The sequence below is a fragment of the Fusarium phalaenopsidis genome (genome assembly GCF_050370095.1).
Source record: "Fusarium phalaenopsidis strain FUZ10S chromosome Unknown contig_32292, whole genome shotgun sequence".
In the NCBI taxonomy this organism is placed as follows: domain Eukaryota; kingdom Fungi; phylum Ascomycota; class Sordariomycetes; order Hypocreales; family Nectriaceae; genus Fusarium; species Fusarium phalaenopsidis.
This window is the reverse complement of record NW_028145410.1, coordinates 799,429-822,888: the sequence shown is the minus strand read 5'-3', so window position 1 is coordinate 822,888 and position 23,460 is coordinate 799,429. Positions and strand designations below refer to the sequence as shown.

At 51.0% G+C, this 23,460-nt stretch overlaps 10 protein-coding genes across 10 annotated transcripts; 4 read left to right on the top strand and 6 right to left on the bottom strand.

Annotated features, from left to right (window-relative positions):
- Positions 1-209: 209 nt before the first annotated feature.
- On the bottom strand, positions 210-1,950 carry LRP88_04570 (glutamine synthetase family protein; the record flags this gene model as incomplete). Its single annotated transcript, XM_083241142.1, has 5 exons — positions 210-240; positions 296-970; positions 1,026-1,078; positions 1,139-1,398; positions 1,464-1,950. The coding sequence occupies 5 exons, from the start codon at positions 1,948-1,950 to the stop codon at positions 210-212; spliced, it is 1,506 nt and encodes a 501-aa protein (XP_083102290.1).
- A 1,739-nt stretch (positions 1,951-3,689) lies between these two features.
- On the bottom strand, positions 3,690-5,280 carry LRP88_04569 (Aldehyde/histidinol dehydrogenase; the record flags this gene model as incomplete). The annotated part of the gene is made up of 4 exons (XM_083241141.1): positions 3,690-3,803; positions 3,862-4,273; positions 4,350-4,822; positions 4,879-5,280. 4 exons carry the CDS (start codon positions 5,278-5,280, stop codon positions 3,690-3,692), a joined length of 1,401 nt encoding a protein of 466 aa, XP_083102289.1.
- Positions 5,281-6,028: 748 nt separating this feature from the next.
- LRP88_04568 (uncharacterized protein) lies at positions 6,029-7,067 on the top strand (the record flags this gene model as incomplete). Its single annotated transcript, XM_083241140.1, has 4 exons — positions 6,029-6,078; positions 6,155-6,660; positions 6,733-6,769; positions 6,827-7,067. The coding sequence occupies 4 exons, from the start codon at positions 6,029-6,031 to the stop codon at positions 7,065-7,067; spliced, it is 834 nt and encodes a 277-aa protein (XP_083102288.1).
- A 144-nt stretch (positions 7,068-7,211) lies between these two features.
- Positions 7,212-8,376, bottom strand: LRP88_04567 (transcription factor domain-containing protein; the record flags this gene model as incomplete). The annotated part of the gene is made up of 2 exons (XM_083241139.1): positions 7,212-7,967; positions 8,041-8,376. The coding sequence occupies 2 exons, from the start codon at positions 8,374-8,376 to the stop codon at positions 7,212-7,214; spliced, it is 1,092 nt and encodes a 363-aa protein (XP_083102287.1).
- A 900-nt stretch (positions 8,377-9,276) lies between these two features.
- LRP88_04566 (class I SAM-dependent DNA methyltransferase) lies at positions 9,277-9,900 on the top strand (the record flags this gene model as incomplete). Its single annotated transcript, XM_083241138.1, has 1 exon — positions 9,277-9,900. The coding sequence occupies one exon, from the start codon at positions 9,277-9,279 to the stop codon at positions 9,898-9,900; it is 624 nt and encodes a 207-aa protein (XP_083102286.1).
- A 209-nt stretch (positions 9,901-10,109) lies between these two features.
- On the top strand, positions 10,110-10,706 carry LRP88_04565 (GNAT family N-acetyltransferase; the record flags this gene model as incomplete). The annotated part of the gene is made up of 1 exon (XM_083241137.1): positions 10,110-10,706. The coding sequence occupies one exon, from the start codon at positions 10,110-10,112 to the stop codon at positions 10,704-10,706; it is 597 nt and encodes a 198-aa protein (XP_083102285.1).
- A 56-nt stretch (positions 10,707-10,762) lies between these two features.
- LRP88_04564 (uncharacterized protein) lies at positions 10,763-11,904 on the bottom strand (the record flags this gene model as incomplete). Its single annotated transcript, XM_083241136.1, has 3 exons — positions 10,763-11,080; positions 11,130-11,829; positions 11,882-11,904. The coding sequence occupies 3 exons, from the start codon at positions 11,902-11,904 to the stop codon at positions 10,763-10,765; spliced, it is 1,041 nt and encodes a 346-aa protein (XP_083102284.1).
- Positions 11,905-14,769: 2,865 nt separating this feature from the next.
- LRP88_04563 (uncharacterized protein) lies at positions 14,770-15,333 on the bottom strand (the record flags this gene model as incomplete). The annotated part of the gene is made up of 1 exon (XM_083241135.1): positions 14,770-15,333. One exon carries the CDS (start codon positions 15,331-15,333, stop codon positions 14,770-14,772), a length of 564 nt encoding a protein of 187 aa, XP_083102283.1.
- Positions 15,334-17,709: 2,376 nt separating this feature from the next.
- LRP88_04562 (phosphotransferase family protein) lies at positions 17,710-20,148 on the top strand (the record flags this gene model as incomplete). The annotated part of the gene is made up of 3 exons (XM_083241134.1): positions 17,710-17,858; positions 18,704-19,033; positions 19,161-20,148. The coding sequence occupies 3 exons, from the start codon at positions 17,710-17,712 to the stop codon at positions 20,146-20,148; spliced, it is 1,467 nt and encodes a 488-aa protein (XP_083102282.1).
- A 1,208-nt stretch (positions 20,149-21,356) lies between these two features.
- On the bottom strand, positions 21,357-23,292 carry LRP88_04561 (uncharacterized protein; the record flags this gene model as incomplete). Its single annotated transcript, XM_083241133.1, has 3 exons — positions 21,357-22,270; positions 22,328-22,576; positions 22,647-23,292. The coding sequence occupies 3 exons, from the start codon at positions 23,290-23,292 to the stop codon at positions 21,357-21,359; spliced, it is 1,809 nt and encodes a 602-aa protein (XP_083102281.1).
- Between the last annotated feature and the right edge of the window lie 168 nt (positions 23,293-23,460).

The following is a 23,460-nucleotide window of genomic DNA, read 5'->3' as shown; positions in this document are numbered from 1 at the left end:
CGGTCTTCTGGCTCAGGTATCCCACCAAGGTCCGGGCTCCAACTATATCAAAAACACCATGACTAATTTGGACGTTACTCAGAACGGTGAGAAGGGCTAATACAATGCCATATCTTTATTTGTTACGTAATTGATACATTCAACAACTCGAAAAGTGCCCGTCCTGCTTACTATTGACCCTGCTCAATCACACCGCTCCAGAACCTTCTCTACGTGGTCTCGATGTAACGAGAAAACTCCCTACAGGCAATCTTGATCAGCACATGCAGCGAATGTTGTTAGAGGCATCACTTACCAATCAGTCACGGCTTCCCTCCACTGTCTCAACTCATGTCTTCGCGAGATGGTAAAGAAGTCAACAAACTCGTCGCCAAAGATCTGGCGAGCTACAGAGCCCTTGGTACTAAAACGCTCGACGGCAGCCGCGAGGGTATTGGGTAACCGCTCAGTGGGACTATTCTTGGGCCGTGCCGACTCGGGTGGGATGGTGACTTGGCTCTTCTTCTCAATACCTCGTAATCCTGCACGGAAGATGGCGTTGAGAGCATAATGCGGGTGAATATCCGCACCTGGCACACGGATCTCGAAACGTGTCGCTGAGGGTTTGCAGCTTGGAGGTGCGACAAGACGAATGGATGCGAGACGGTCCTCATAGCCCCAGCTAACAGACACGGGTGCCCAATAATTCTCGATCAGACGCTTAAACGAGTTGACGTTCGGGGCAAGCAACGGCATGATGTCGGGCATTGCTTCGATGATTCCCGCGAGAAAATGACGGCCAGTATCAGAGAGATATGCCATGTCAGACCATGGCGCACCGGCATCAGGTGTCTCTCGAACGAATACATTCTGACCCTCGCTTGTGAGGGATACGTGAATATGACCAGAGTTACCAGGGAGACCCTGGATAGGCTTGGCCATGAAGCATGGAGTAATATTATGTTCGACGCCGATCGATTTGCAAACGAGCCTGTCCAAATTCTGTCAGTTGACAGCGCTCGGAAAGGTCATTGGGCAAGACTGACTTGAATAGTGCTACATTGTCGGCTATACGCGAGACGGGTGAAACAGCAAGGGCCTATGATGCAGTCAGTAATATGACCTCTCGTACACTCTAAGCGCAAATATTCTTCTGTACCGCTTCGTAAACGCATGGTCCACTCTCGGTATGCCATCCCTCAATAGGGCAGTCGATCTCCAAGCTCTTGTCAAAAATATCGTGGAAGTACTCTTTAGCCATAATAGGCCTCGTCGCGCTGTAGCCGAAAGCCCCTGCTGTTACAGGACGAAGAGCCTTGGGCGCGTTTGTGGTAAGGAATGCTGCAAGGTTCGGTCGGCCGTTGGGATCGCCATAGCCATCTTCGGAAGGGGTCTGAAAGTTCATAAACTCAAGTTCCACTGGCAAGAGGAGCCGTTAGCATTCGTACACGCTGGATATCTGAATCCTGGGATTTTTGACATACCTCCGGCTAGCGCCTCGTAGCCTTTGGCAGCCAAGTCATTCGTCAATGACTTGATCAGGCCGCGGCCATCGGCAAGGACAGGCTTGTCCTGGATATAAAAGTGAAGAAGGAAGAAGGCTATGTTGTCCTCAAAGGGCAGTCTTCGAAAGGACTCCAAGTCAATCATAGCGGTAAAGTCTTGGTAGCCGCTCTCAGCGCTTGTCAAGCTCGTCTCTTCAGTGTACAAGACATCGTGCATGTCCCAACCAAAGATAGCCGAGCTCATGCCAAACCCGGACTTGAGGCTTGACAGGAACTTGGCCTTGTGGATGATCTTGCCACGAAGCAGGCCATCGCAGTCGATGCCTGCCACCTTGACTTTGTTGTCGTTGGCTAATAATCTTGTAATGCGATCAAGCGATGATTCTGTGCCGTTGGTGCCATTGACGCCGTTGGTCAATGTCTTGTTTGTGGGCGCTTCATGCGATGCGTTGCTTGAGCTAGTCATTGTTTCGATGCGGGTGTGATTGAATAAGATGGTAGTAACAGGGTAAGGGTAAACTTGGGAGCTGTATTGCCAGTGCGAGAGACAATCTGTAGGGGGCTGATGGCTGATGATCCTGTGTCGACATCAGGGTAGATAAGACACGGTCATCTTATGCAAACAACTCGACGAATAGGTTGGCGCGGACCTCATTCCCCGACGCGCTATGGGGACGGCCCCGGCAATGGGCCTGATTCATGGTCTAGAAGGGGCATTGCCTCGGGTCGATAAGATTCTACACGACGTTGGTTCATCGCGGTTAACCATGTCGCTGGCCGATCGACCGCTCTCGAAGGGGGTACTTCAGCGTCTCGATGAGGACCAATCAGAACCATTTCCGCCGGGTGGGTGTTCAAGGTTGAGGCTATCTAACGCGGACTAGGCTAGCAACACTTGGCAGTAACACTTCAATCATCACCATTACTCGAAACGATTGTATACCCTACCAAAGATGCGATTCCAGCCGTTCCAGCTTCTTCGCGCTTGGATAGCTGAGGTTGTTTGCACAACCGCGCATCGCGTATCGCCGAGGTCGACGACTCGAGCCGCAGTTAATGCAACTCATCCAACAACACTCGACATTGCCGCGATCCCACCCCCATTGTTTTCCTTATTCCGAGCAATCCATCACCATGGGGTTCTCCGCAGGTTCGGTTTGGGAATGTGATGCTCCGATCGAATCCCTCCTCCATTGAGAAACAAGGCGCGTACGGTGACCTCTTTGAACGATTTTCGACGAATGGCCGCCTTGCCAAGTATACGGCAACCACCGCTGCCATGGCATTCAAACTCTAGGCATCAAGAGAAAAATGATCACCATGGAAGATCTGATGGGCCTTGATGTTGGCGATTATTTACTCCTGAGTGATAGCAGTATGTGATGCCTCTAATTGGCAGGTGCATTATCAACTGGGACCTGACAGAGTGCTAAACAGAACTCATGACAGATAGAATACAACCTGTTCCAAGATGACGAATGAATCACTCGAACCGCCAACGACTTCCGTAAAGCCCACGATACCGGACGGATACCTACAGTGGGCATTCGCCTTGACCACCAGATAAATAGGAGAGTTCTCGGTGGTAATGTTTAACGAAGCCCCTGTGGTTGGGGGTATCGGTTGAGCACATCGACTTTGGCCAGCTCATTGGCAGATGATCTAGTTAGTCTTGGGCTCGGTTACTGAAAAAGGTGAATTGACCACTCTCTACAATCCAGCGATGAATACTCCAGCAGTCTCTACATCAGTTACATCGTGATGCCATGCTCCAACTCCCTCCAGGTGTCGTTGATCTCGGCACGACCCCAGCTTGCGAGGCGCAAGGCCTATACATTCCAAGTCGAACATGCGCAGCCCAAACCCATCTACAGTCTGATGCTACGATAACGAGAAACATTCTTCACGTCCGGCATCACCAACAAGCGCTTAGCAGAGTGTATGTGGTGTGTGACAACGATCCCCAACTTTTGTTGTGATCAATGGCATCTCCGTCGGTGGCAATGTCAAAGAAGACAATAATAAAAACATGACAGCATCAAACCCCAATGCTGTAAAACACCGTAAATCCTCAACTTGAATCCAAGATGAGCAAGTGCTCACGCGTCTCATATGCAACAAATACATCATTTCCCAATGAAATACATGGTTTGTGTAAGTGAATATAGTCAAATTATGCACCCCTAGCCAGCTTTGCTATTCTACTTAGGCCTGGGCCTCCTTTACGTGGTAGCTCTTTAGCTTGACGAAGGCGTCAAAGCCACGAGGTCCCAATGTGCAGCCCAATCCCGACTTCTTCCATCCTGTCCAAGCAAGGTCCTATGGCACCTTTTGTCAGTCAAATGTTTCTTGTCGAGTAAATGCAGGAAATACTCACAGGGTTCGGGTAATCGCATCTATTGACAAACACGGTGCCCGCTTCGAGTTGCTCAATCAGCTCCTCCCCGCGAGCAGTATCCTTTGTCCAGACACTGGCGGTCAAACCGTAGTCGCTATCGTTCATCAGACGCACAGCTTCCTCGTCGTCCTTGACTTTGGCGACGGGGATAACGGGACCGAATGTCTCCTCACGCATCACCTCCATATCATGTGTGACGTTGGTCAGGAGTATGGGAGCGACATAATTGCCCGAGGAGGGTGCACTGGCGAAGCTGTCATTCTTGGGAGTCGCATCTACAGCACCCTTGTCCAGAGCGTCTTGGGTTTGCGCCTTGATGTTCTTCTCGGCAGCGCGAGAAATGACGGGACCGACCATGGTGTCCTTTTCGAGGGGGTCACCGAGCTTGTATCTGCATACACAAGGTTAGTCAATCGGTTTTAGCATGTGTCATGATGGAAACACCAGTATTGGTGATGTATACATACGTCTTCAGCTCTTCCTGAAGCTCATGAACAAAGGCATCGTGCACATCTTGATGCACGTAGATACGCTCAACAGCACAGCAGCTCTGACCAGAATTGAAGACAGCGCCATCTACCAATTGAGCCGCAACGTATTTCAGATCAGCATCTGGTCGAACATAGGCCGGATCGTTGCCGCCAAGCTCCAGGTTGACGGGAATGGTGCGCCCGCTCACAGCCTCACGGATGGCCAGGCCACCGACCGTAGATCCGGTGAAACTGATGAGGCCGAGCTCGGGAAGCTTGACTAGCTCCTTGAGAGCCTGGGGATCGCCGGATTGGATGACCTGAAGAACATCCTTCGGTAGGCCGGCTTTGTCAAAGATGTCGACGAGGTGCTCGCCGATGAGCGGTGTCTGAGGCGAGGGCTTCAGAATGACCGAGTTACCTGCCAGAAGCGCTGGGATGAGGGCGTTGACGATGATGAGATACGGGAACTACCGCGGTTAAAACGTTAGTAGATGCAAGAATGCTGTGAACGAGAATTACTCACGTTCCAGGCAAAGACAATAAGCGTAGGGCCGACGGGAATCTTCTTGATCTCCCTCCGGAACCCCTTCTCAGGTCGTCCCGGCAAGCTGGCCAGCGCCTCCTCAGCCGTATCAAGAAGATAATCGGCGCGCTTCTGCAACGTCTCAATCTCCTTGTGGCTCGCGGCAATGGGCCGTCCCATCTGCTCTGCGAGCTCACGGCCAAGCTCAAACTTGCGGTCTTGGATGCCGGCGAGGCCCCTTTCGACGATAGCTCGGCGCTGCGCAAAGGGGAGTTTGCGGAAGGACTGGAAGGCTGCCTCGGATCGCCGGGAGATCTCTTGTGCTTCGGCGAGGGAGGTCTCTAGTCTTTCACAGACGACCTTGTTTGTCGAGGGGGAGATGGTCTTGATGGTGGAGGCCATTGTTACTGATAGAGATGTAGGAATACGGGGTTGAAGGAAGGCTGGGAGAAAATAGGGATCAAATGTTGGATTATTTGATGTTACTTATGCCGCAGATGATGATGAAGCTATATCAATGAAAGTCCCACAAAGCCGTCTGAGTATTAGCCAGCTTATCATCATGCTTGAGTTATCGAAGGATGGGAGAACTGTATGAGCACGCAGTTGCTTGCTTTCCACTTTCCAATGGAGCATGCCAATAGGGCCAGCGGAATAGAACATGATTGGCCCGCGCCGTGATACTGTCTTGCGGTCATCAACAAACACCACGCGCCACTGCATTGCTAGTTACTCGAAAGCATCCCAGTACCCCGCACTCAGCTCTTCTTCCCCTCATCTCACGGACCCTTATTACGTAGGTGGGCGAGTGTTGAGATGCATCTCGGGCGGCTGAGATGTCTCCTGCTGCTATTGTTCCCTCCTCTGCCCAATCACGATCAAGACCGCGCTCCCGATGGCGGGGTCAATAGCAAATCAAGGCCAGATCAAGGTATCAATGGACTCGAGACTCGTTGACCCGCGTCCGATACGATACCGGCGCGTCCAGTGCTCCAAAGGGTGCTGCTGCGAGTTCCGCATCTGCGTATCACAAGATGGCGACTGGATGTATAAAGAACATCATGTTTGTTTGTGCTGGTTTCGTATCTTCAGCATTGTCTCTTCTCTTTAGCAACACATCATCGCCCTGCAACCCCCTCTGCACATCACAATGACCGGAAGACTTGAAGGAAAGAACGCTATCATCACCGGCGCAGCTGGGTACGTGTATTGATTTGACCCTACCTATACCCCAATGTCAAACTACGAATGAGTGCTAACGACATGCTATCAACAGCGGCGTCGGCCTCGAATCCACGATCCTCTTCCTCCAGCAGGGCGCATCTGTCCTCATGACAGACGTTAACGATGCGGCCCTCTCCAAGGCTCTCTCCAAGGTCAAGAGCGTCGTCCCCAACCACACCGGCAAAGTCGAGACAAAGGTCGTCGACGTGTCCAAGGAAGACCAAGTCGAGGCAGCGGTGGCACACCTCGACTCCTGGGGCGGTGTCGATGTCATGTTCAACAACGCCGGCATCATGCACCCCAAGGATGGAGACTCGGAGGAGTGTCCCGATGCTATCTGGGACTTGACTTTCAACATTAATGTCAAGGGCGTTTGGTATGGCTCCAAGCACGCTGTGCGATCGCTGCGGAAGCATGGCAAGACCAAGGGCAGCATCATCAACACAGCCAGTATGGTTGCTATTGTTGGCGCTGCTACGCCCCAGGTTGCCTATACTGCTAGCAAAGGCGCCGTTCTTGCCTACACCCGTGAGATGGCTATAGTTCATGCCCGTGAAGGTTAGCCTATCCTCACTCGCGAGCCTCGAGAGCTACAAGCAAAAGACATTGGCTAACCATCTCCCCTTGCAGGCTTCCGCTTCAACTCCCTCTGCCCGGCACCCCTCAAGTAAGTTTCCATGCCATGAAAGGCTCATGCAGTGCTCTAGTCACTGACATTTGACAGCACCCCCATGCTCCAAGATTTCCTCGGTGACGACAAGGCAAAGCGATTCCGCCGTGAAGTCCACTTCCCCAGCGGCCGGTTTGGTGAGGCCATCGAGCAAGCCCAAGCAGCACTCTTCCTTGCTAGCGATGAGAGCAGCTTCGTCAACGCCCATGACCTTGTCGTGGACGGTGGATTGACCAAGGCATATGTGACACCCGAAGGCCCTGCCACTCAGCCACCAAAGAACCAAGGGCACTAGAACTCGATAGACAGGGCAGTTTTAGTATGAGAAGTAAGGTTAAATGAGAGTGAAAGGCCCGATAATGGGCATCTTTCAGGCAAACGAGATCCACATATCGTGTTCGTACATGATCCGGCAGATGATCCATGGACTCTGTTCCTCTCATGGCCGAGCCCAGATGTGTTCCAGAAGTGACAGCGTTGAAGAAATGTTTCCTAGACCAATCGTGACAAACATGGTGTTCAGACGTTGCCGAAGTACGTCTCGTTGCTCGTCATCATTTGTGCAAGATCCGATAACGGCCAAGGCCCAGCACATGCTGGTATTGATGCGTGCTGATGACGGGAGCTGTTCGAGGTAGAGGAAAGCGTCCACCAACGTATTTTCCACCCTTAGCTGCTGAGTGACCTGCCCTGCGTCACCGACCCCAAAGGCCGTGAGGAGGTACAAATGCACTGCTTGTTGGAAGATGTAGCCGCAAGTAGCGACTTCAGGCTCTACCAGTGGTGACGGCGTGAATGAGGTGATCTCTGCCTGTAGGTTGGAAAAATTGAGAAAGTCGTCTGCTGTCGGGAAGGGAGGCTGGGCGCGCACCGCAACTCTTCGACGGCCAAAGTCAAAGATGCGAGGGATAAGGAGGAGTAACGAGAGCCACGAGCCGCAGAGCTGCCCAACATAGCCACTCTCGACCAGAGAGTGTGCTTCATATTCCAGCTCTGGGGCGAGGAGATGCCCCGTGCTCGCTGACGGGTCCATGGATATCATGCTGATGATTGCCGTGTAGACGTAGTACTCTATGACAAAGGCGCGTAACCCATCCGGAAGCAGATGTCGATGCCTCGAAACAAGGTCCTTGACAAGAGGACCCACTGCTTGGAGGTGGTCAAAGATGACGCCATTGGTATCACCTTTCGCTGTCTGTGGCCAAGGTTAGTTGACTGACATTTGAGATAGGGCTGTTGCTCCCTCAGAATGCGACAGGTATGCCTACCTCGGTGAAACACATGATGAGTGCACCAATTGTCACCCACAGCGGACTCGCCTCGGTGCCAGCCAGATAATCGGCGACGGCATTGCGAAACAGACGAATGGATTTGGTGTAGTAGTTCTGGGCTACCGCATCTGCCCAGCCCGCCCCTTCCAAGACGGCGCGATGAGAAGCGCTCTGGGATAGCATAAGCTCGAGGACGACGGGATTGGCGAAGGACAGTGGGATGAGCTGCACGACGAATGGGTTTGCCGTCGTTGACCCGTTACCCATGCTTATGGCTGTGCGAGCTAGGTAATGGCTCATGAGCTCGAAAGACTGAGCGTCTAGGCCTGGCATGATGGATGGAGCCGGGGGAACAGAGGCGTGTCCGAGGCTCAAAGGGTCCTGGTCAAAATGACCCCGGGATAGCCTGATGAGTGCATCGCTGACGGCATCTCCAACATCCTCGACTACTCCATCTGCGTCAATCGACATTGTCTCTTGCGCTACATCCTGAAGGCAATTGATGACTTGGTTGAACTGTTCAGATGCGGCGGGTGCCTCTGTGGTGGCGACAGGAGAAGACTCCGGCGGCGAAGTTTCGTGCTCCAACACACTTGACGATGGACCAATGTCAACCGTTATAGTCTCCTCCAGCGTCTCTCCAATTCCCACATCAAAATCCAAGTCTGCCGGGTTAGTCAAAGTCTCGGGGGTTCGTCGTCCATGGCCGTCTGGGCTTGGAGCCGACGGTCTCAAGTCAAGTGCCTTCTCCCCATTGCCGTGTTCTGTACTTGGCGGGGAATGGGGATGAGAATCGGGCCATCGGCAGGCTACCTTGTTGCGCATACATCCGGCGCAGACTGGCCGTGTTTCGTCGCACTTTTTCTTGCGGTTTCGACAAGTGAAACATCCCGTCTTGACCCTGAGGATTGGCTTTCGCCGACGAAGACGAGGCCGCGCCGTGCTGGCCGGGATCGCCTGTTTAGGCATTGGATGCATTGATGCAGCAGTGGATGAATTCCAGACTGGGGATGGGTGAGCAAATGATAAGGGACGTGACCCTGGAGGCAGGAAAAGGCGGGGGGTGGCCTAGCGGATGGGTATCACGTGAGACGCCAGCGAGTTGGTGGAAACCCAAAAGGTGATGGTGAGGGCATACGAAGACCAGGCTTTCTTTCTCATACCTTGTGAACTTGAGAGTCATTTTACTCTGTCTACCTCACCATAATTACTGTGAGAACTACACATGCCGAAATGTCTGGTATTCAGCGCGTCTTGAATCTCTCCAGCAGCGCCGAGGCCCAGGCTGCGTATGATGACTGGGCCGAGAACTACGACAACGACATGCTGGGAGAATCGGAGGACTACGTTGCACCCAACATTGCTGGCGATTACGTCAAGCGATATCTCGGTACTCGCGATATTGGAGAGATTAGAATTCTAGATGCCGGGTGTGGAACAGGTCTTGTTGGGGCGAGCCTTATCAAGAAGGGTGCGAAACACATTGATGGCATCGATCTCAGCCCTGGGATGCTTCAAGTTGCTGAGCGATCCGGGGCCTACCAAAGTCTATCCGTGGAAAACATGTCCCAGCGCCTGGACATCCTCGATCAAACCTACGACGTGGTTGTCTGTGTCGGTACAATGACCCAAGGCCATGTCGGACCGGAAGCTTTTGATGAATTCGCCAGAATCGTCAAACCTGGCGGATTCATCATCTCTACCATCCGAGACACCTTTTGGAAGATGAATGGATACGAGGATAAAGTCAAGTCTCTTCACAAGGCCGACAAGTTGAAGCTTGTGAGCGCGGAATTGGAGGACTATCGGCGTGGTGCTGGGGTCCAGGCGGTCATGGTGGTTCTTCAAGCGCAGTAGCAAATATTCTCAAAAATGGCAATCATGAATCGCGAAGATTATGAATGCATGTAAGCGAAATCCATTTTATCTCCATGCCGATCGTCTCATGCGGTTAACGACCTTCCTATTGTAACCAGATGTGGAGATGGTCAGATTATCCGACTGTCAGCAATCCTCTCCAAGCGACCTGTTTCTTACCATCCTCAACGACACAATTCCAGGACAGGATGATCACCGACAACCTCAAAACCGCATTCCAATCTGAGCGGCTCGTCTACCGCGCGGTAGAGAATAACAAAGATGACAAGCACTTTCTCCTCACCGAGATCGTAAACGACGCAATCAACACGGCGCTCTCGGATATAGCTCTGATCCAACCTAGGGGCGAGAAACGAGCCGAGGACTTGATTGAAGGGCTCTCCAAGGCTGCCATGGGCGTCATGATCTGCTTGCCCAACAAGGACGAAGCGCCAACTCCCATCGGCTTCATTGTTCTTGGTTGGGGCGGAGTCAACCCGGAACACGCACGCCACAGCTCTACCAGCATCGGGATTGCACTTGCGACGTCACATCAAGGTCATGGCTACGGCTCAGAAGCCATAAACTGGGCTCTCGACTGGGCGTTTCGTCACGGAGGTTATCATCGTGTCAACATACGCACCGTGAGCTATAACGAGAGAGGCCTGCATCTGTATAAGAAACTGGGGTTTGTGGAGGAGGGTCGAAGCCGCGAGTCGCATTGGTATGATCGGAAGTGGTATGATACTATTAGCTTTGGCATGTTGGAGAGGGAGTGGGCAGAACTCAGAGGTCTTGACCAGTAGCTATATCAGTCTCAGGTCAATCCACCCGCTATATATGAGAATAGCTACCATACATATCACTGGGAAGCCTTGGCGTATTCCTCAGCAGCAACCCTACAATCCTCGGCAAGACAGTCCCAGAAACTAGGTCCCTTTGGCTCCCAGCCCAACCTCTTTGCCCGCGCAGATTCCGCTCTGCTGTTGGAACCCCACATGTACAGGATAATCTGGTCCTGAAAGAAGCTGTTCTTGAATCTCAAGCTCACAAACTCTTCCAGGCCGAGCGAAACGGGCTGGGCTTCTTCGGTCAGCCAGCCTTGCTCGTGACCGATCTTGGCGATGGCCTCTGCGGCGTCCTTCCACTTGACTCCGTCAGAGGAGGCAAAGTAGAATCCCTGTAAAATGTCAGTGATGGCTTTTTAATACCAGAAGGGATCATGTTACGTCTTTGCCATAGTCAAGACCCTCGTCGCCTCGAAGGTATTTGCCTAGAATGAGCACAAATAGGCTCACGACGTCACTAATATGAACAAGTCCACGGATATTCTGCCCCTCTCCGAGATAAAAGGCTTTCTTGACCTCAATGATCGCCTTGACATATTCGGGAACCAGAAAACTTCCTGTAGTACCAGAACCAGTCTTTTGACCATAGATATCCGGTGGGCTGATGGTGATGGTCTTAACCAAGTCATTGTTGGCATCCGCAATAAGTCTGTCAACATCTCGGTGAATAATGTCAGTTGACAGGTTGTAAATCTCGTCGACGTCATCAATGTCATTCCAGACGCGTGGGTTCAGCTTTCCTGCAAACGACTTGTTACCCTGCATGGTGTCGGAGATAGACGCCGTTCCGGTGAGATGGAGCAAGAGACTCTGCGTCGTCTTCTTGGCTAGGCCAGCGAGAATGGCTTTGACGCTTGCCATGTGGTCGGTGTTGCCGGCGTGAAGGACAATGTCCGCTTGCTCAGATGCATATTGTATGATGTCAAAGTCCTCGAAAGTTCCCTTGATAATCTTGATGCTGGGATATCTTGACGTGAACGACTCATTAGGCCGTCGTAGTAGTGCCGTGATTTCCAACTCGGGGTAAGTGGATTGGATTGCGTCAAGGACGCTTCCTCCAATGAAGCCGGTGCCGCCGGTGCTGCTCGCGCGTCAGAAGAGAAGATGATGCTCAAAGTTGAGATGAGACATACATGAACAGTTTCGTCGGAGCCATGATTGAATGCGTTTGCCGTTGAATAACAGTCAAATTTCTTGAACTCTTGTCCTCCTTATATCTACTCCTTATCGATGATGTATCGCATGATGACTTGCAAGCGAGTCCCCACCAATCGATCCTGCTTTGTAATTTGCTTCCGACGCCCAGCAAAGAGCGTATCCAGTCGGCGCATTATTTGGCCGTTTCGAAGGATCGCCGCCAGGGATGACAAACACCGACTTCGGATCACATTCGGCCGAATCTTCGGACGCTCATCATTGGCTTGGCAGCAACATCCAAGGAATTTGGTACAAGGATGGAGATGGCAATGTGTATCGGAGGTTATAAGGAATAAATTCATCGAAATCCTACCATGTCTATTCTGACTAGGTACTCAGACATACCGCCCTGGGGCTCGTCATGGAGCGATCCCGGCTATACAGACTTCTTTCATCTAGCCAATATCATGAGGCTTAAAAAGCTATCACTAAAATGAAATCAAGTACAATGGCATAACTCCAGTGTCCTAATTAAATATAGGAAACCATCTTGTCCTATGTGCCCTCGCCGATTCTCACCGCCCATGAGCGAAACCTCGTGGTGATTGCCTGACCACCCAAACCATCATTGTGGCTCCCGAAAACCATTTCACCACCAGTTTTTGCTGGATGTCGTCATCTTCGTAGAAATGACAGTCGTCCTTCTCGTAATGGTAGGATCCGCTATTCGTCTTCTTCCATTTCGTAACAATGAGATTCATCATAATCTTCGTCGTCGCTTAATATCTCGTACGCGGAGGCCCTGAAACATCTTGCCGTTGGTCGGTCCTGTCCGCCTTGGTTCCCCGGCTTTTTGGGCTTGGTCCCCTTGGCTCGTCTTCCAGAAGCGACGGGTCCAATGCTCACTCTGGAGAAAGGTTGATGTCGCCTGCGCCGATTCTTCCTCTTCCGTTTCGCTCCTTGGGGTCGATTACCCGACAGTGTCTTTTTGGTGGATTCCGCTCTCATATCTCGATATATGAGGTAATAGAGAAAGATCATCAAAATGATTAGCAAGGAAATCATGGCGGCGTAGTGATCCGTTGAGACTGTTGATTGCTCTAGTTTGAGATAGATATTGTTGTTGTGGGGGATAGGTAGCTTTCGTAGTGCAGGTGTTGGTGGGATGTTGAGCTGGAGCCCTGAAGCCAGGTCTCCTATAAATACCCATGATTCAGGCGGATACAGGCTGCAACACTTACCAGTTCGTCAAAAGTGAGACGTAGAGTGACTTGTCGGCCACTGGTGCCTGTTTCTGCAGTATGACCACAAGCAAAGCAAGTAAACAATCCAATCTCCAATCTCATTGCCAAACTCCTGCCACCATCCAAGTGGAAAACCGTGGTGATCAAATGAATCAATCAGTATCACCACCCGATTTATCGTCGTGGGCTTATGAGAAACCCCCCCGACCGCCAGCCGCTCTGGTCATATGCTGGCGTGCCACCCCGCGAGCTCCGGTCGCTCTGGTTACTCCAGACACTGCTGGAACCACTATTACTCTCTGATGGAGTTGAGGGGTAGTCAACCGTTCTATCGGTATCGGCATCTTCATAGAAATTGTTCGCGTCCTTGCCGTAATGTTGCATTTCGCGAGTAAAAGTCGTCATGCTAGGTATCATGGGGCTCGACGCGATACTGCTGACAGGCGAGGGAGTTGGGGAAACGCTCCTGGTTGCCCAGGGAGCATTGGTCATAGTCAAGCGTCTGAAAAGATCGCTACTGCTGGTCGAGGGAGTTCGAGGGACGCTGCTCCTTTTCGCGTCAGCTGGGCGAGGCTTGAGAGTCATCTGGGAAACGCTGATCCCCTTTCTTTCTTCTTGGTTATCACTGCCTTGATCTCTTGAAGACCAGCACGGAGTCGGATTCGCGGACCCTCCCGAGGCGGCTTGCTCGATGCCAGAGCTGGAGGAGGCCTGGCCGTGAGGTGAGTTTTTCTGGCCGTCTTCTTTCTCCGCCGACGATTGAGTGCCTCGGTAAGACATGATGAAGTGGTAGTGTGGTTGGTAATCCTCTGTTGTTGATTGTTCGTAGTTGATGTAGAGCTTGGTTGGTGTAGATCTGTTGAGAGGATAGGCTTGTCAGAGCAAGTGATGGTGAGAAGTTGAGCCCAAAGCCCTGCACCACGGCTGGTATAAATACCCAGGGCTGAGGTGATTATAGTATGTACCAAGTGGTCAAACGCTAATCTCCCTATGACGTGTCGCTCACGAGCACCCTTCTGCAGGTTGAGCTCTTTCTTCAGTCTATCTAAAATCTTTATCGATTTTGTCCTTTCAGATAGTCCTTCAGTCTACTTCCAAGGAGCTGCATGCAGTTGAAGTTGTCTTCAAAGTATTGAATCTCACCTGACCCATCTCATAAGTCATGTGCCAACAGTGTTGAATGGAGGAAGCTGACAAGAGCGGTGGGCAGTGAGAGCTCAAAGAATTGGTTCAAAGGAACGATGCAAACATGCATATAGTGCAAGCAATATTCGCAATACACCGACGTGGCATGCATCGCAGGCTGCGATTACGTAGAAGAACAGGAACAAAGAAGACGCCGCAATGAATCTCGCAATGTTCATTAGTTTTATGATCTCGATTCTACACATTCTTTGCCATACCCCTTCCAGACTCTCCTTCAACCTGTCCCCTTTCCATGGTCCCCTATCTAATAGTTTCTCAACAGCCACGCAACCTCGCGAACATCTACTATCTACTTCCCCTCTCAAAACAATTTGGCCAGCCAAACGCAAAGAATACAGTTGCTCACATTCCACCCTCCTCATCGAAATCCCCAGCTCCTGATACCAGCTCGGCGGTGTTCATGCCCCACAGTCCCATGCTCCCTTTGAGGACGTTTACTCATCACTCAACACCCCCTCGCCGAAAACTTCCTCCAGCTTTTGTCGTGCCGATGGGCGATCGTTGGCGTCCAATTCTCCCATCCCTCCCAGCCCGAAGAGCATCATAGACGCGCCACACACGGCCTGGGCAACAACATCCTCCGAAGGTTTGCTGTTGATAATTTCTCGGAAGTCGTTGCCGAGGAAATATGCCATGGTTGCGCATAGACCCCAAATGTCCGTCCGGGGTGACTCTTCGGCGGTTGTCAGACCCCATGTCTCTAGTGCCTTGAAGCAAGGGTCACCAAGGTCTGGGAATGTGTCTTTGAAGCTTGCGTATTCAAAGTTGGACAGGTAGAAATGGAAGTTCTGCCTCTCTCTCAAGCCGTTCATGAGGATGTTCCTGGGGCAAATGTTTCGGTGAACCACGCCCTCGTGCTTCAGGTAATCAAGAGCCGAAAGCATTTCGCCGAAGAGAAGTCGGCCTAGGGGGCGGATCTCAATGGGCCTCTCAAAGAGGCCGGGGCCGTTCTGGTGCAGCTGTATAAGCCCAAGGAGGCTGCCATCCTTCAAAGGCATGATGATGTTGATACTGTCAGGGGTTTCTTGGACTTGGAAGAAGGCAATGATGTGTGGCTGTCTCTATTAGCGAGTTGTTTTTGACTGGCAATGTATGAATATCTCACGTGTGATAGATTGCAGCTCCTAATGACTCTGTCCAGCAGAGATCGACGGGCTTCAATTTTGAATGGGTACGAGACTGTTTTGACAGCCAGATGCTGGCCTGTGCCAACATCAACAACCGCTTGAGGAGCGCCGAACTTTGATCCAAAGTACTGGCTCGGTCGACATAGCGGATCAAGTCATCTCCAGAATCAGTGGTCTTGTTGTATCCTGGGTAGACCTCACACCCATCGTCATTGGTCAAGATTGAAGACACCACTCCAGTTCTTGGATCAGTCGATTCACGCTCCCAGAGGGGGACGTCAACAGGCGGTTCCTGGTGCCATAGGATTCTCCATTGGCTCCAACTGCCAGAGTCGTCAATGCATTCAAACTCAAGGTTGGTGTTACAATCGACGATGAGTCTGCGAGGGTGCGGAGGGTTGGGAAAGTCAAGGGCTGTCGGTCCCGTGAACCTGAAAGCCTCGTCATCAGAGAAGTCTTCAAGCAAAACCTCTCCAGTTTTCATGTTCAGCATAAACTGGTGGTTTCCGAGCAAGTTTGGCTCCAGGCCGGAAGCGCTCGTGGGGTTGAATTTGACGCAAACCACTCGGCCCTTCCCATTCGTGCCCTGGGGATTCGGGAACTCAGAGACATATTGCTGATCTCCGAGTTTTTCGATACAGGCCTCTGCAATGTGATTTTGGGGAACGAGCGAGAAGAGGGGGGATGGTTCACGAGACGTCATGAAAAGCTGTGAAGGCGCCATTCCGCTCAAAGGTTCAAGCAAGAGGAGAGAAAGATAAAGTTCAGATGAGATGAATTTGTGAGCCAGGATGACAGCTGTCTGCATGAATCAACAGTCTAATATAAAGGGCAGGGCAGGTCTAGTACAAGTACGCGTCGCAGGAGCTTCCATGAGTGATTCTAATCCAGGGGCTTTCCCCAAAGTCATGACATGGAAAATATTACGTGTCTCTTAGTGTGTAATTTCCCTTGAATACTACATTTTCTGAGGTTTTCTTTGACAATATTGTCTGTCATATTCCATTGTCGTCACATGATCACATTTCTTTGAAGCCCACGAGACATGCCCCTGCAACCAACAAAGACCTTGCCACGCGAATTTGTACTCTTAGGCCAGCCTTGTTTGGGAAATTGTTTCACCTGTCAATTAATTACCCCCAGCCTTAGGAAAGAGTGGTGTGTGATCGAAACCAGCCACAACTGCATAAGCGGATATCTCAGGTTTGTTCCATTAACGCTCGCGTGGCTGTTTGGGACGAAATTTGCCAACCATTCAACCAACCAAAGTAAGGTGACGAGTCGTATTCTTCTATTTTTAGTCAGCACCAGCGAGGCCGCCAACTTTCTGTTGGCGACAAGACATGTCTTGGCATTCTTGTCTACCAGAGGAGCTCTTGACACACGGTTCCATACGCCCAACGAACTGCTTTCGTATGGGCTTGTCTGCTCTAGAATGGAGAACAGGTAGAAGATCCATGAGGGTTTTGTTCAGCCTTGTTTTCATTTCCAGATTGAAGAAAAAAAGCAGACGATGCGTATTCAACTCTTCGAACACGTTTCATAAGATCATCACTTACCCAAAACCCTAACGTCTGGCGTCGACGTTTTCTAGTAGAGACTATCATCGGGCGCGGACTCTACACAGAAATTCCTTGGTGGATAGAAATTTGGTGCAGGTCTATTAAATATGGGCATGACAATACATAATGAATGGCAATGAAGACCTCCTCATGTTTTGACTGCAGCTCTCACATCGCGTAATTGAAAAGTCCACGTGATTTTGATGACAAGCTGAATGCCGGGAGGGCATGTGAGTAGGGAGGTAAGCTCATGTGGAAAATATCCGCTCCTATCATTATTTCCACCTGCGGTTCGTTTTTCGTTCCGCCCTCAATACTCCGATGCAAAATCTGCAATGGTGCTCAGACACTCGACACAAAGCCTTGGGCATAACAGTGACAATGGATGCTCAAATCCACCGGTTGTTCGGTCAAACTTGATAAGATCGCCCGTGCCTGGCTTTGTTCGCTTGGCGCCCGGGAAAACATATGTTCATCACAAGGCATTCATTTCGAAGAGTCCATTGCGGGAAGTAATGTTCATCCAGACAATGGACGCAGTTGTAATAATTGTGGATATAAATCCTCTCATCCACCTGACTTCAATCGAGATCATCACTCCAGGTTCATTCCACATTCCCACCTCTGAATTACCTAATACTGCACTTCAGAGACCACCACTCTCACAACAAATCCCATCTTCAACATGCCCGAAACCACACAGACCTATGTTGGTACGGCGCAGCAAGGGCTCGTTATCAACCCCAAGACTCTAGACATGGCCCTCAACGCTGGCCATGCTGCCAAGGAGGCTCGGAAGAAGGGTGCTAACGATAAGGATGGTAAGGATAAGAAGTGAGATGGTAAGTTTTCTGCGGACTAACAGCTTAGGTTTTAGTGTGGGAAACACACAAAGGTGAGCCAGGACTGAATTGCTTTGTTGCTTTTACATAATATCCCAGCATCATCTTAATCAGAGAATCCATATTATTCTACTTCCATAATTTGCCTACGCCGACTCCGGGAGGGTTCTCGGATGCCCCATGTCGATAGCAATTCGCGCGAAGATGTGTAAGATCACGTTCCAAACTCCCCGTCTTCCCGATCCAGGTACTAAACAACCCCCCAAAGACTTCGGAACTGGCTTTGGTCGGGATTTTTGATTTCATTATTCCTTTTCACCACTGAATGTTCAAGCTACGCGGCGAAGGACAAATACCATTCAAAAAAGGGTTCCTCATCGGAGCAACTTAAAAGGGCTAAACATGTATCCGTCTATTGATAGTTTTCTCACACAGAGAATAGCTACTATGGTTTATTCTAAATCTATAAAGTTCATCAATGAGATAACAGATGCCTCGGAGCTTCTTAACCCCTGGCTCTTCTCTGAAGACAAAGCAACAGTCCTGGGTAGCGAGGAAGAAAGGCTGTTGATGCAAGAAGAGCGGGTCCAGAAACCATCTAAATAGGACAGGCGCCGATTTAACCGAGCGGCCACCTCTTATTTTCAGACATACAGCCAGGTGCGCGACCGCGACGCTCACAACGGGATGAATGAGTAGACAGTACAGCCTCAGTATTCTATCAACTATGCTGTCCGCTTTCATCCATCTAGGACTCACGCCATGGACGCTGGTAACTATCTATCTTCCTAGGTTATGGTGTTATCTATTTCACTTCACGGATGCCCCTTGGCTCAGGACGTGTAAGATCAACACTTCAAATATCAACGAGGCAGAGGTCGAAACGCTTGGATCGAATGTTCAGGAATTTCCCGCCACCAAAGAACAAGACACCCAGGTCAAAAACACGTTTATCGAATCGCTAGACTTGGATGCCGTCTGTGCTCTGGCATCAAGGTACAATGACGGCAAACCTTCCCAGGTTGTAGACAGCAAAAACGGTAGCTTTAATGCTTGCTTCTTCGTCAGGTTTGGACAGGATGGACCAGAGTGGGTTGTTAGGGTTCCAATCGAGCCCATTCTCGACAATCTCTGGGATAAGGTGCTGAGCGAAGTTGCCACTATAGAGTAAGCGCTAGTCATCTCCCAGCTTCGACTACCACTCATGCATACACAAATACTTGGAGCGGAACACCTGGATTCCGGTCCCTCATGTTCACGCTTATGGACGTGGTGCTGAGTTGACCAAAAACAGTACAGGAACGCAGACGTTTCTCATTGCAGACGTCATCCGGGGCGAGCCGCTAGACAAAAAGCTCCTGATTGAAGCTGAAGAGGAGCATAGGAGAAACTTCTTTTCTCAGTTGATCGACATCTTGGCTGAGCTCAGGCAACTGGAGTTCCCCTTGATAGGCTCTTTAATGCCAAATCCTGACGACAGCCCGCAGCCTGTTTTGGGCCCCGTCATCTCCATGTCTGCCGCCACGCTTCGGCTGCCGCCTCAGTCACGGTTTGATTCTGCCAGGAAATACATGGCGTACCAATTCGGTCTTGTATCCGGCTTCTTCTCGCCGCCTGTCAGTAACCACACCGTGGACGACATCAAGCAAGAGATTTTTGTGTTGTGCTGCATGAAGCGCATCTTTGAACAGGTTATCGATCCTCAGCTGGACAAAGGGCCCTTTGTGTTGAACCACCTAGACTTACGGGGGCCCAACATCATCGTGGACAAAAACCTGCGAATCCAAGGCATAGTTGACTGGGAATTCGCACATACTGTTCCACGCCAGGTCTTCACCCCGCCATCGTGGATAACTGGCCATGACTTGATCGAGACAAACAAGCAGATGCACGCCGAGTTCCGCAGCGTCCTGGACGAGAACAGCAAGGCAAATGGTCTCTGGGAGCAGCTTGGAAAGGAATGGTATGGCCAATCGGCCGATGGAAAAATGAAGGACCAAACAGACATGGCATTTTGTGTTGTCCATGTGCTGCGCCGTCCCGCCGATGCCACCGAGATATTCGAAGATTTCTTGGCCGAGAAACTTTTGGATAAGAGCTTTGATGATGCAGTATCAGAGTTTTTCAAGCAGAGTCAAGCGGCTGCACTGGAAGCGCAACGCCGGGCGGAAGAGTGTGAGCGTTACAGCGAGTATCTGAGGGAGAACGGGCTCTACGAGACTGAGACGGACAAGTTGCTCGCCGAGTCAAAAGCCTTGAAGGCAAAATGGGGTTGGGAGTAAGGCTAATGCGTCTTGTTAGCCAGCATACTGACTACTCTTGGTGTCTTATAGGTTGTTTAATAACTGCTTCTCTTGCTCCTGCAAATCATGGCGGGGCTGTATGGATCAAGGTGAGGTTCTTATTATGCTGCCGGGTCGTCTTCTTCTTATTTTGTGGTTAAAAGATGACGAGCAGAGGAATGCGACCAGGTATTGAGGCTCGACCAGGTCCCAACACTCTACCTAGTCCTTCAACCACGCCGCAATGATTGATGCGTTATGAAGATTCCGTATCCCTTGGCATCATCTACAGCTTCAAGTCTGTAGAACCAAACATCTATTTGCTGTTGGGGAAATGTAATCGGTCTGAAGCTGCGGCGGCCGCAGTTGGCGGCAGGGCCAAATCGGAGACCTGTTCTCATCAGGTACAGGAGAGTGGGCGAAATACAATCTTGGTTTCCGCCAGCCTCATCTCCTAAACAGGGTGCGAATCCCCCGTCCGGTTTCTGATGGCCATGGCTCATTATAATTAGGTGCTGTTCCCGAACGTGCGTGGTTTCTGCCATCACGACATTTGCGAGTGAAGAGTCAGTAGCGAGTCCCAGGGGCTACGTATAGACCCTCAAAACCCGCTGAGTGCAGGCTGGGTGAGAGATGGCGATTCCCAGCTATTCACCAACAGCAATATCATTTCGATGATAGAGCAAGCTAAGGACCTCCAGGCGTATCTGCCCTCGTCGTGTCTGTCTAGGGCATCTCCATCTCTCTCTCTTGTCGGCCCGATGTGCCATTGATCGCTGGGTGGGGATTTGGATTAGCCTTCGCAGGGGGTCAAGCTGAGCTGTTTTAGCGCAAAACTAGCCCGTAAGCGGTTGGCGTAACATGGTTTCTGGGGGCTGGGCTAGGGGATACGGCTAGCGTGCATTTCGAAACCGAAGGATTTAGTGTACCTCGTATTGACAGTCTGGTTGTGAATCAGTGCGTTGTAGAATTGCGTTCATTTCCATGCAAGGGGAACGTGGGAAGAGACGCCAATTACGCACAACTTCAGTCTGGACATGGCTCATAGACATGATCTACGGCAGGGCGAAAGTGGCCTGGCGAAATTCATCAATCACGCGTCGGAAGGTTTTGGGTTTGCCGATAATTAGGGCTGAAGATCCTTTAGGTAATCGTGTAAAAGTACGTACGGCGAAAGCTGTCTCAGTGTACAAGCGACATCTAGTATTCTACGAATACGCAAGCCACCCATGCCACGCATTCCTCATGCGTTCTGCCCTCGACATCGACACGTATGCAGTCTGAGCCAACCGCTCCTGCAGCTCCTTGAACTTGGCTGTGGGAGCTCCCTTGTCAAAGAGCATGTCCAACTCGAGATACGACAGTTTCTTCGTTTCGGGTAAACGAAAATAGCACCAGATAAGACATAGAAGAGCCGTTGCAGCATAAACCAGACACGACCTACCACCTAGGTTCCAAGCAGTCGGGTTCAAAAGCTGTGGTGCAACAACGTTGTTGATGATGGTGAACACATTGTACACGACCCTTGCAAGGGCGACCGTCTTCACTCTGAGGCGTGTCGAAGGGATCTCGGCCACGATAACGTAGCAAGCTGGGCCGATGGTCATATTGTAAGTAAAAGTCATGAAGATGATGAGGGATCCGAGTGTCCAGTTCATCGCAGGGTGGCCTTCCAGAACAATAGCGATTATGCCGCCAATGATGAGGATGACTGCTGCTGCTCCGAGCCCGGCGAGGTATAGCCTGCGTCGGCCAATGACAGAGAGTAGAAGCCAAGATATCATCCCGCCAAAGATGCCGAGGCCGTACATTCCTGTGGCGAGACTGAATGATTTGGACGATTCAAAACCGGCCTGCTCCAGGAAATAAGGGGCATATCCAGTCAAGGTAGCGCCACACAAGGCTTGACAGGACCAGACCATGCATGAGATCTCGGTCCTGCGACGGTTTGAGCCTCTGAATAGATCTGCAAAGCTTGCACCGCCGTATCCAAGTTTCTTCTCAACCGAGTTGACGTGCTGCATGACAGCGATTGTGTCGTCAATATTGAGGTTGTTGTCGCTTGTTAGTCGCTGAAGCGACTGTCGAGCTTCTGGAAGTCTCTCATGTCGAACGAGCCACCCTATCGAATGTCAGAGAACATTCAAATCCATGCATCTCAAACGAAGCCTTCTCTTACATGGACTTTCTGGAGCGAAGTAGACGGCGAAGAGTAAGGGAACTGCCCATACCCATTGCAGCGCGAAAGGCAGACGATATGACCACTCAGATGTGTTGTGGATAAGGGATCGGAGAATTCCTGTGCCTATCAGCTGACCTATCAGCCAGCACATATTGACATTGCTCAGGATGCAAGCTCGCACGACCGAGGGTACTACCTCAGCAGCGTAAGTTGCAGCCAGAGTTTGGATGACACCCCACGATAGGCCTAGCGCGGGGGAAGCGTCAGCTTAAAGGCAAACTTAACGACAGAGTCCGCACCCAAGCAGAGGACTCACCACAGAGAGCTTGGGCGGTAACTAGTACGGCAATGTTGGGAGCGAAGAAGGCGGGGAAAACAGCAAAACCCATCCAAACAAGGCTGACGATCATCATTTTTCGATATCCGATGACGTAAGAGACATATCCATGGGCGAGAAGGCCTATAATCTCACAAGACACCGCGGCGTTCTGCAAGCCCATTTGCCACAGCGGTGAAATCTCATAATCTTGATTCTCAGGGGAGTCGGCGAGTGGAAGTCTCGGCTTTCCATATTGGCGTCTGAAAACCGGGAAGGCAATAAATCCTGAGATAAGCGACTTGTCGTAGGCTTCCATCACAACAGTGAGAAACAGGAGCAATGACCACGAGATGGCCTTGGGGTACTTCTTGCAGCAGTCGAAGAGGGTCATCTCCTTCTCGGCGGTAAGGCCACGCCGGACGCGTGCGCCCGTGCCACTCGAGCTTGTTGACGGACGCGGAAGCCATAGGACGTTATTCGCCGTTTCCGCGTAGACGTTGGATGGGAGACGCCCAAGCTCCCCTCCGTCGGGGGGGTTGATCTCCGCAACGGATGACTCTTGGTGCGAAAAGGCAGGCTTAGGGGTGATAGATATCAAGACAACCTCATCTGTGCTGCCGGTATTGTCATTTGGCGTAAACATAGCTTCAAAGAGGTGAAACCTTCCACGGTAGTAGAAAAAATGAAGTTCATTGGAGGTGAGCATTCAGATAGAGCGACTGACCATGCTCTGGACAAGATCGGCACTTTGTATCAAGTAGGCCACATCGATGCAACCCCATGGTCTTCTCCAGGCTGGGGAAATTTGACT